The sequence below is a fragment of the Erpetoichthys calabaricus genome, chromosome 2, assembly GCF_900747795.2.
Source record: "Erpetoichthys calabaricus chromosome 2, fErpCal1.3, whole genome shotgun sequence".
Classification (NCBI taxonomy): domain Eukaryota; kingdom Metazoa; phylum Chordata; class Cladistia; order Polypteriformes; family Polypteridae; genus Erpetoichthys; species Erpetoichthys calabaricus.
In genome coordinates, this window is record NC_041395.2 from 86,473,263 (window position 1) to 86,485,750 (window position 12,488).

General features: G+C 38.0%; 1 protein-coding gene and 1 long non-coding RNA gene across 2 annotated transcripts in view; one reads left to right on the forward strand and one right to left on the reverse strand.

The window, feature by feature from the left end:
- The first annotated feature begins 297 nt into the window (after positions 1–297).
- LOC127526748 (uncharacterized) overlaps positions 298–12,488 on the forward strand; it is a 98,692-nt gene continuing 86,501 nt past the window's right edge. The window contains exon 1 of the long non-coding RNA XR_007934178.1: positions 298–445. This is a non-coding gene — a long non-coding RNA (uncharacterized LOC127526748). The remainder of the gene's footprint in view (positions 446–12,488) is intronic.
- Positions 342–12,488, reverse strand: part of LOC114645290 (cytochrome P450 2B4-like) — a 55,465-nt gene continuing 43,318 nt past the window's right edge. Inside the window, exons 7-9 of the mRNA XM_051923288.1 lie at positions 10,986–11,173; positions 9,985–10,126; positions 342–558 (exon numbers count right to left, since the gene is read on the reverse strand). Coding sequence (XP_051779248.1) covers positions 359–558; positions 9,985–10,126; positions 10,986–11,173 — 530 coding nt within the window. The 3' untranslated portion in view covers positions 342–358. The remainder of the gene's footprint in view (positions 559–9,984; positions 10,127–10,985; positions 11,174–12,488) is intronic.

The window sequence follows — 12,488 nt, forward strand, 5'->3', positions numbered from 1 at the left end:
TTGTATATATATATATATATATACGTATAAGAAGAACATCAGAAGTTGGACAGATGAGGGCAGCCTATTTAGTCCATCAAAGTTATTTGGTTAGCTAATGTCCAACTGCCTTAATATCTCAACTTCAAAAAGTTGTCAGGGTCTTCCCTTTAACTGCACAACTCTGTAGTTTGACCCAGATTCCCAGAACACTTTGTCTGAACACTTCCTTCGTTGCTTCTGTCTTAAAATTCACTTCCCCTTAATGCCCACAAGTTTCTTTGATTGAGTACCCTATTAATATTTCTTACATGACATCTTGCTATTTTAAATGTTAAAAACAAAATCAAAAATATAAAATAGCAGAAAAGAATTCCTTTTATTGAGGTGCCTTCTTCCAGTCTCGAGTTTGGCACAGCAGCTTAAACGGTTTAGGGCTGTGGCTCAAACCCACAATGCCTTCTAGGTCTGCTGGGGAGGCATCATCTGGCCAGGAGAACTTGAGGTGCTGTAGAAGACTGCTGAAGAAGATGAAAAGCTCCACACGGGCAAGCTGCTCTCCTGGACACATTCGCATTCCTGTCAGAATCAGCAAAATAAGAGGATTATATACTATGGAAAAATAAGCCACTCAAATGGTTGATCTTATATAAAGATTCTGAAAACACAATACAAAGCTTGAGCATACATAACTGTGAAACATCAACATAGCAGCAGAAAGCAAAAAAAGCATAAGCATGGTAGCACAATGAATTTTTGTCAGGAAAACGGTTCAGTCCTAAAATGGATTAAGACATTGCACCTTGGTTGTGTTTGGTTATTTAAAATGTGGTCTCCAGGCTTGGTACACCAGTTATGTCTACCAGAAGGCCCCATGATGTTCTGGCCTCAAGTGTTGTAGAGTGTCCATCCTGGAAAGCTCTCTTTAGATCAGGGGTGGGCAAAGTCATTCCTGGAGGGCCGCAGTGGCTGCAGGTTTTTGTTCCAACCCAGTTGTTTAATAAGAAGCACTTATTGCTCTAGAAACACTTCTGCTTCATTTTAGTTATCTCCCTCATTAAGATTTTGAACCCTTATTGCTTATTTAAGTCTTAAACAGCTGCATTCTCGGTTTTTAATTGCTCCTTATTAGCAATAAGATGCAAATGCCAAAAGAAACCAGCAGTTATCCATTTTGCTTGTTACCCTTTACACCTGTGTGTATTTATCCTGCACTATTTGGTTTAATTAAATACTTGGAAGGAAAGAGAAGAGAAAAAAGTGAAGGATTGAAAATTACCCATCCTTAGAATGGAAAAAAAATATAGAATATGAGAATGACTTGACATAGCAGAGTTAAAGCACTAACAAGCCATGAAATGTAATTATTGACAAGGATTGTTTTCTAATTAAGCAACTGGGTTGGAACAAAAACCCGCGGCCACTGCGGCCCTCCAGGAATGACTTTGCCCACCCCTGCTTTAGATCCATCTATGATGTTCCATCCATCACATTATTCTGTACACAAAATCAGTGATCCCACTTTTTCTTCCCTGATACTAGGGCTGCAATGATTAATCGACGTAGTTGACGATGTTGACTACAAAAAATCGTCGACGCAGATTTTTTATTGTCAACGCGTCATAAACAGAACCTTCAATTGAGGCTCCAGTCACAAAGAACCACATTGGTTTTTGTAAATGCAATGCACTACATGAACGTCTGGAGGCAGTATCGTTTGTTATTGTTTGTCAAGACTGCACACAGTCCTACCAACGAAGAAGAACGTCTGAGGAGAATAGGAATGTAGAGGAAAATAAATGTGGTTGCAATGGCAAGTTGGATAGAGGAGGGGGAAGTAGATGGAAAAAAATTGAGACATAAACTTTCTAATGTGTGGGCACACTTCACAGAAAAAGAAATAAAAGTTGAATGCAGATTATGTAAAGCAGAGCTTTCTTTTCACGGCAGCACCACCGCGATGCATGAGCATCTGAAACACAAGCATCCTGGAGCTGCGATGCCGCCGTCTCTTGAGAATTTATGCTGGTGCTGTTAGTTAGCTAGTTAGAGTCAGATCAGGAGGGGAGGGAGAGCGTGAACGAGACTGAGAAAATAAAAGTGAAAAAAGCTAACTTTTACAAGTAACAAATTTACACCCGATCTGTTCTTTTTCAAATAATACTGCATTAGTGCGATGATGTTTTCTGATTGGTACCATTCAGGTCATACAATGATTTCTTCAAAATGTCACATATCTGTCTCTTTCTTTTTTTTCCCGGTGCTGTGCGCCGACACCAGAAGGCGTGAGCTTACTCAGTGCTAGCAGGTGCATGCAGGGGGCCGGTTGCTTGTGCAATAACAAGTTTGACCTGGCGGCGATCAAAGCACATGTATTGTGCAAGGCATGTACAGGGTCAACTGAGAAAAGAAGAGCATTCATGACTCACCTTGCAGAGGAACATTCTTTCCTCTTCATGTCCTGGAGTCCTGTGCAGACTGGGCAAAGTCGAGGGAAAAAAAAAATGCGGTCACTGATTACAACGCAAGAAGGTACGCGAATGAATATGAATAATATGAATAATGTTGCACCCGTGCCACAATGTTTTCCGAAATGTACTATAAGGTCATAAAATGAATAATTCCAAATATCATATATGCAAATGTCTCTGTTTTTTTTTTTGTCAGTGTGGCTTTGACATCACGGGCCATAAGGTGCATACTAATTCAGCGTAAGCAGGAACACTGAATAAAATTGAATTAAAAAATCAAGTGACAATGAGATACGAATAAGGCAGACTTGCCAGCGTTTGAGCATCAGCTTTTATCCATCCAGATCAGAGAATTTCCAGTTCGATTGTCTCAAAACACCACTCACATCTACAGTCATTCCCAGTTTCAGATAAAAAGTAACAGCGTCAGATCCCTGGGCGGGTTGGGCTTAGCATGTATCGTGATGGTGACTGAGAGAATAAAAGTGAAAAAAAGAAAACGGTAAGTTTTACAAGTACTATACATTTACAGTGGCTGTTACATACACAAATCAAATGTATGTGTTTATTGTATAATATTAACAATAAGAGCAACTCACTACTTAAAACGGTAAATATACGAGGCAGTCAGAATCGAACCAGGGGACTCTTGATTATAAGTCAGAAGCTATTGTATCATCCTTGAACCTTTTGTGGAAGTGTTTATTTGATCTTTGGACTTCAGGCTTCACACATCATACAGTATAGTTTATGTTTACATTTTGTCATTTATTACTAAAATATGAAAAACATTTCTGTTTTAACAATGCATTTTTTGGTTAAGTTAAATGCACTTCTTTTGTTTAAAGACTATGTGCACTTTAGTTTGTATTATTTAATGTATTTCTTTTTTATTGTGATGGTCACACTAATATAAAAACATCTGATTATTTTCAAATTCATATGTTTCACTGGTTGTTATTTTAATTTGATTATTATTAATTTTAATCGTGTTAATGAAGAGACATCAGGGTGACATTCACAGGTGGATAGACGTGAGCAGATGAGGTAAGACATGCACTGGAGCCCAGAACAGGATGTGCAACCACAAGTCGCAGGCTTCAAAATAGTCAGGTATGAAATAATCGTGACTAATCAATAAAAAAATTCAACGATTAGTAGACTACCAAAATAATCATTAGTTGCAGCCCTACTCGATACAAATTCTGATACCTGACCTCAGGGCATGAGCCAATACTGAGTATCAATATGACACCAGTCATCAATTATCTTCTTCAATTTAAAATCCTTATAATTCCTTATGTGTCTGTCTGCGGAGTGAGTGTCGACCTTGTCAAGAGGTTTACTTACCTTGACAGCAACATTCATGTCTCTGGTGACTCTTCCTATGAAGTCAGTAGATGGATTAAGAGAGCATGGGGGGGGGGGGGGTCATGAGGTCGCTGGAAAGGGGTGTGTGGCACTCCCAATATCTGCGCAAAAGGACAAAGTCTAAGTCTTTAGAGTCCTGGTGCTTCCTGTCTTGCCATATAGTTGCAACACATGGACGCTATCCAGTGGCCTGAGATGAAGATTGGACTCCTTCGGTCCTGTGTCTCTCCAGAGAATCCTTGGGTACCATTGGTTTGACTTTGTGTCGAACGAGCGGTTGCTTATGGAGTCCCGAATGAGGCACATTACCTGCATTGTGAGGGAGTGTCAGTTATGGCACTACAGCCTTGTTACACAATTCCCTGAGGGTGATCCAGCTCGTAAGATCCTCATTGTTGGGGACCCGAGTGGCTAGACTAGGCCAAGGGGTTGCCCATGTAACACCTGGCTGTGGCAGATAGAGGGTGGGACTGGACCACATATCTGCCTAGGGGGTTGACAGCTGGGATCCCGAGTTGTTTCGTCATGTAGTATATGTGGCAACGCACTGTACCAGTGCATGCTCCCCAACTTGACGTGACTTGATAATTCAGTGTGAAACCATATCATTCTTTTATTTGTAAGGTGACATAACTGTTACTACAGACCCTCCCTAACTATGAAAGAATTAAAAATAAACACATAAGAAAGGAAATAAATGAATTGATGACTTTATGTGCACAAGTACAAAACAGTAACAAGACATTTATATTAGAATATTTTAACTGTTTTGTACAATTCATTATTGGAATTGTTTTAAACAGAATCTATAAAAATATGAAACTAATATGTTTATGTCCCTTTGTACGTCTGACAAATTAGTCACACAAAACTGAACCTTATAAAAATATTATTCTGATTTTTAGCAACACTTTGCTTTCAACTAAACTTTTGTATCCAGCAGAGGGTGCTCTTTCTCCCTGGGATGTGTTTCTTGATGCAGAACTGACTAGAACCAATACTAACCCTTCTGTACTCATGGTGGAAAATAATTACCAGAGAGAAATATGGTACAAGAGATATATATATTTAACTTGCTTTTGAATATAACATTCATTCCCAGAATATAATGCATAATCCTGTATGTATACATATTCAAGCCGGAGAGAAACTAAGAGACATCACAGGCAAGTGGGAGAATGCTGACACACAGATGTCCCATCCAGCAACAAGGAAAGTCAGTGGCATAGTGAGACGCTTCTGATGTTGTGCTGGATCCTCGTCATTATAAATACTCACTTAATTACATATTCATAGAATTCATGTAAGATATGGGCGATTACCAGAAGAACTGGCTGGTTATTAATACCTTCGTAGACTCTTGTGTTTTTTAACCAAATTGGTCAAGCAGATATCAGCACCTTTTAAAATAACTTGCTTATGTCCTTTTCTGCCTGTCTCCCTAACCTGACTTACAACTGTCATTTTTCAGTCTCCCTGGCAGTCTCTCTCTCAGCTGAATTGTGAGGCTTTGTGAAATAATTTCACAAAATATATTTGGCACAAATACCTTCTTGCTTTTATTACGACCTGAATGCACTAAGCATATACTGTATTATTCACCAATTCTTTTGAGTTTGAACCGAATCATTACCCAAGAATGAGTCACACAATTCTGTTTCATTTGATTCATAAAGTGAATCACTGAATCATACCTGAGAACAAGTCGCACAATTCTAGTTTACTTATGATTCCAGAACTTACTGGCTAATTTTAATTATGCATTATCACTATACTGTAATTAGGTTTGTGTGGTATGCATGTACTTAAAAGTACCAAAAAACCCTATTTTTAAAACAACATGGTAAAAGTATTTTTGGAATTTTGGTATCAGAAATCAACAGAAGTTTTGAAAGACCTTGTTTTCAGCTCTTCATTCTTCTGCTCACCAAAGTGCTGTAGACTCCTTGGAGGGGGTGGGGGTGGGGGGGGGGGGGGGGTTGGGGGTATTAAACCCTTCCTGCCCATTTCAATACACTACAGTAGTGGTTCTTAAACTATAAACTTACAAAGGTTCAGAGTGTGAAGTCTGTGCTGAGTGATATGCTTGTCATTCATTATTAGCTGCACTTTTTATTGTGGCAGTATGTGAAACAACGTCATTGATGAATCACACAGAGCTTTTGCTTCTGTGGCATAAAAATATAAGTTTTCCTCAATTCCCATCTCATAACCTATAAAACATTCAATTTGGGAAAACCGACAGCAAAGATGTATATAAGAAAAGGATAGAGAGGAGGAACTGACAGACGAGCTTGTGAGGTAAAGAAACTGTGGTGCTAGATTGATAAACAAGAAGAACATTTTCCAACGTAGCAAATACTAAATAGTTGCTTTCCAGGGAACTTGTGCTGCTTCCCTGTGTGCATCTAAATTGCATTTTATAAAGTTTGAATGATATATATATATGCGTAAAAGGCAAATTATTTACCTGTGCTACAACTTCGCAATAAATCCCATGGCCGACTCTGATAATGTTATAGTGAAAAATTCTGAGCTTCATGAAAATCAGATTGTAAATAACTCAATTGACAGCCTCTAATCGATGTTCATTTTCAGTAAAAAGGAGCACAATCCGCAGCAAAAGTAATAGCAAGGCACTAAACGTACATAGTGAATGGGTGTAGAATGCAGCCATATTCACAGCATTATAGGACAGAGAGAGAAATGAAAGCACAGTACAGTAAAGCAAATTTATACATGTACACACACACACATTTACTTATATATGTACGTATGTATTTAACTATGTTTTTATTATTGAGTTTGTTTGATGCAAGATGCACTCCGATTGCTATGTACAACTTAGAATCAATCCTCTTACAAATGAACATAAAGCTAAACACTTTTTTATTTAAAGTGCCCCTTTAACATTTGCAGTGTTTTCATTTATTAACAAGTCGAACACCGCCAGTCATGTAAACTTTCAACTATAATCAGTGTATTATTGTGACACAGGGGAAAGTCGCTGTGGCTCCTTAAAGAATTTCTTTTTGAAGGAATCCTGCATACGCTGTTAGTTTTGAAAGCACATGAGAATCTGATTTTCAATGGGCTCTGAATTTTTCCCTACACAGTCCCTTTCTGGAGTTTGCCATCGTGGTGTGCATGACTAATGTAGGAAAAAGGCTATAACGTGTGTTTTCAGGCATTTCAGTATGGACAGAGATTCTTTTGAAAACGATACAAAAACTCCAGTGTGGATTGGGATAATTTTTGTTTAAAACTATAGATGTGGTTATGGGGAGTTATCTGCTGTTTGCTTCAGTACAGTTTCTGACCTGGTACTGGTCTAAAAATTGATATATTGATACAGAAATCAATATTTTAGTACCAATCCAAGCTTTTTGCTTTCAAAGAGGTTAATATTATAAAATATGAATTACTAGCCTGTTTAATAGCTAATTTAATAAATTTAAATTATACTACATATCATGATTCAAGAAATAATAATTAATATGCAATTCAAGGGTGGAACTCTGGGAAATGTTCTGGTTTTATTATTGATGAATCAATCAAATCAAATGAATCGAGTCATTAAATCAGGTAGTTTGAAAGCACTGAATCAGTAAAGTGAATCAAAATTCCCATCACTATTTTTTCACAGACTTATATGGATTTTGCAAGCCATATGTTAGGCACAGTTGGTTATCTATTCTGATATGATTCTGATTTCTAAACTATAAAAGATATTTTTTCATTACAGCTGTATGCAAAAGTAAAGTGTATCTGCTTTCTTTTGATGCATAAACTGTAAAAAAATTATTTGACCGACACCAAGAAAAGCCTCTTTCTGTTGACAACAGCAACTAAAGTCCCAGACAGCCTGGCAAACTGGGAGAGCTTTATATTTGCATTGCTTGCAATTAATTCTAACTGGTGTAACATTTGAAGGCACGTTCGAAAGCTGAGAAGTTATCTTAGTTTAGAAAAATCTGATTTGGATATAAAAACAGACTGTCAATTAACAACAAACACGGGCTTATATGCATTTATTGACAAAAAAGAATCATATTATGCAATTGCTGTGTCTCACAGAGAAAAGGATACACACACTGGAAAGGCACTCCAGTCCATTAAAACAAAAGTGATAATAGTTACCACGAGCAAAATTGGAAATCCCTCCACACCATTATTACTGGCACTCATATTAGTCAAAGACAAATAATAATGGTCAGCTCACACTAGAATAATATGTAATGTCTCTTTCAAAAGCTGATGGGTTCTGGATTTTAGAAATCTGACTGGACAATGATGTGGATGTCCCTTTGATATTAAAACAGGCCTAAATGCATTTCAGCTCATCTACAGACTCCTACAATGAGGAAGTGGCATATGGAGAAAAACAGACTGTACATTCATTCAAAAACTAAACTTCCACCATTTTTACTGAATAAAAGTCTGTCTTGTAAATCTAAGACAATCTTATGTACTGAATGACAACCTAGCCCTCCTCTCCCCAAGGTGAGCTGTGCAGTGATCGTACGTGCAGGCTGTAAAGACAATGAGAGTGGTAGAAAAGTATGGAATATAGCATATTAATGGGAAACGACTGACCTTAAAGTGTAACAGTTTTGCATTTGTTTCATTTACCCTGGTGTCGCACACAGGGCCAGATGAATGCGGGGCTAAGTCCAGAGAAGCAGCACCACTTATGGATCAGTCACGTCTGGACGATACATAATCTGATTACTAAGGTCAGTATCAGTACCTGTGTAATCCAGCATATACAGTAGCATTGGTTCATCCCTATCTCTTATTTGTGATGTGCAGTTTATGTAATAGTTTAAAACTGATTCACTGCTACATTTTCCTAAGGTCCCTATTCATTTTTACTATCAACTGAGGTTTTCATGTGTATTTAGTTCACAGTTTTACATATTGATCAGATTCCTGTACGTTTACAAGCTACCAGGATTAGCTTTGGCCCTCCATTACCCTGAATTGGATTAAACAGGTTACTTTATGTTAACTAATAACTTTATGTAACTTGCAAGCTGTGTTCAATCATTTAAATGTATCTCTTAAACTCATTTAAATGTAGTAAAGACTTTCTTGTTATCTTGTGTTTCTGCTTTGACTGAAAATCGACATTAGATGGTGATTGATGGTGAAGGTTTAAAAATATACTTTCATTTCTTTTGCAGTGGTTTATAATAACATAACCTTCCATGATATGTATTTAAGGGGGAAAAAAATGGGACACAAACTTGTTAACCAGGTGTTTGGTAGGAAGTATGACAGGATAGTAGACCAAAATAATCCTGTTTTTTATTGGCTGAAGTAGTGCGCACATATAATTTAGTCATGGCACAGGTTTTTGCAAAGCTTGGCTTGATTTGCTCATCTATCTTATTCTGACTTGCTAGTTTGGGAAGACAGGAAGTTTAGATGAGGAACACTCTTATGTGGTGGGGAATATCATTCCAAGTTGTGTTTTATCCTATTCTTACTGTTATGTGATTGTATTGTTCAGGATTTATTTTTTCCATGCCTGTCCTTAAACTTTAATAAATCCATCCATCTTCTAAACCTGCTTTATCCTGAGCAGGGTGATGAGGAGCAGGAGCCTATCCCAGCAAGCATATGGTGCAAGGCAGGAACAGTCTCTGGACAGAGTTCCAGTCCATAATAAGGGTGAACACACTGACACACATATACACACACGTTTAATTTAGCATCACCAGTCCACCTAACCTTCAGGTCTTTGAACTGTGGGAGGAAACCCACACGGACATGTGGAGAACATGCAAATTCCATGTAGTAAGGACCAAGGACATCAAACTTGGCCTCCTTACTGTGAGGTAGGAGGGCTAACACTGCACCACTGTCCCACCCCTGCATTTGTAAATATTTTTCTCATTTTATTTCAAAATTGTCTCAAGTTCAAAATAGGGAAAATACAACATACAAAACAGAATGCCACTAATCCTCTTCACAGAGCTAGATGGCCAATCTGCCATTGCTACCTCAGAAATACAATATAATAATGCAATATAACTACATGTAATATACACAGTAACTGCACCTTATTTGCAATGGGACAAATTGTGCTTACAGTGCAGATATTGTTATCAGTCACTTTACCTTAACCATTGACACATTCAAATGTAAATCTACTTACCTGCAGAAAAAGGAATGAACGGTTCTGGCCTGAAGAAATTCCCTTCATCATCCAGAAAATTCTCTGGGTTAAACTGGTCTGGAAACTTCCAGATTGATTTGTCATAAAAAACTGAAGACATGTTAATAAACACCTGGGTCCCCTAGGTAAGAGTAAACATATTTTATATATTGTTTCAGGCAAACATTCGCAAGAACAAAAATATGCAATTTTTTTTTTACATGCAAAATTATCATCTGCCTAGCATTTTCACCACAAACACCATATTTTAGGTAAAATTTATAATGCTTAGATGGAATTTGTTTGCAACAGAGACATACCTGCACATATTATTTCCCAAAGAAGGTATGAAAGAAATGATACACATTTACTTTGATACTTATGATTCCCATTCACAATACTGAATTTTAATGGCACACTGCAATTTCATTCATTATATTCCAGGCCTCACGTACACCCACATTGCGATTTAGTGTTTAAAATGTATATAGCACTGGGAATAAGAAAGTGATTAACTCTGTTCAGGGAGAGAGGGTTAGATAATGGCTGTCTTTGTCTGTGAGGAAACGCTCTTCCTAATCCCATCCATCCATCCATTATTCAACCCGCTATATCCTAACACAGGGTCACGGGGGTCTGCTGGAATCAAAACCAGCCAACACAGGGCACAAGGCAGGAACCAATCCCGGACAGGGTGCCAACCCACCACAGGACACACACTAACACACCCACACACCAAGCACACACTAGGGCCAATTTAGAATCGCCAATCCACCTAACCTGCATGTCTTTGGACTGTGGGAGGAAACCGGAGCGCCCGGAGGAAACCCACGCAGACACGGGAATACCATGCAAACTCCACACAGGGAGGACCCGGGAAGCGAACCCAGGTCCCCCCGGTCTGCGCTACCGTGCCGCCCCCTTCCTAATCCCATGAAAGTAAAATATTCAGCGATTAGATCATTTGCTTATAAAGTTTTTGATTCCTTGATTCATCTCACCTTAGGAAGGAAGTAGCCTCGTAATTCAGTATCTTTTGTCACTTCCCGTGGCACTCCAAAGGGAGCGATGTTTCCCATACGTTGAATCTCATTGATAGTAGCCTCAACAAATGGCAAGTTAATCCTGTCCTCATACGAGGGGAGCCGGTTAAATCCAACCTTAGAAATAATCTCCTGGAAGCACTTCTCTGATATCAGGAAAGAGTAAAATTTATTAAATATCCTTTATAGTCAGTGTGTTAAAAATATTACATTTTAAGAAATGAATTGTTTTGCTTAAGGCTTTTGTGAATTCTGATGTCTTAAACATTTTGGTAAAGGATCATGACATTCTACCTGGTATTGTGCTGGTTTTTAGGTTTTTCCCTTCCCTCTTCCTCCACAGATCCTACACTAGTTACAGTGCATTTAGCCTTTTTGCAACATTTCCATACTAATTCATATGCTATATTATATCAAGTATGGTCTACTAATATTGTTAAAAGTCTTCTGATATAATAGACTGTCTTTTTCAAAGATGTCTCAGATGAGTTTACTGAAGGTATGCTCGACGTTGTGAGCTCATCATTAGATGCAGGGGTCTTCCCAGGTTGTCTAAGCAGTTGTTAAACCCCTGCTCATGGAAAATAATCTAGACTCTCCTGTCTTTGACAACTTTAGACTTAGTTGTAGTCTGCATTTCTTAAGTAAAATTCCACAAAAAGCAGTTTTTCAGCAGTTAAATGATTACTTGAACATTGTATTTTTCATACGTTTCAATAAGGATTTAGAACAAATCATAGTACAGAAACTGCACTGACAAAAGTAGCAAATGACTTGTGAATTAATGAGGACACAGGCCACATATCAGTTTTTGTTCTCTTAGACCAGAGAGCAGCATCTGACACCACAGACTAAGCAGTATTCTTATACATCATCTTAGACCAGTGGTTCCTAAACTTAATCCTGGGGACCCCCTGTGGCTGCAGGTTTTTGTTACAACCAGATCGAGTTTGGGAACCAATGCCTTAGACAAAGGGTGGGTCTAGCTGGTAGTGTCTTAAGCTGTCTTCAGTCTTATTAAACAGGTAGAAACTTCTTAGTTAACTGAGGTGATTGCAGTTCAGAGGTACATCATATTTTACATAATGTGCCACAAGGATCTATATTAGGCACACTGCTATTTTCAATCTACATGCTTCCATTATACTCGATTAACTCAAAACACAAGGTGAACTACTACAGCTATCCAGATGACATGCAGTTTTACTTATGTATAGTACCCAATAACCCTGATACTCTGTATTCTCTGATTCAATGTCTAACCTGAATTTCTGAATGGATGAGTAGAATCTTTCTCAAGCTAAATAGGGAAAAAACAGAACTCATAGTAGTCACCAAAACTGGAAATAATGAGGGTATTAAAAATAAACTTCACCCCTTAGCATTAAAAGTCAATGTGGACATAAAAGAATTTAGGTGTAATCATGGACTCTGACCTAAACTTTAAATCACATATTAACC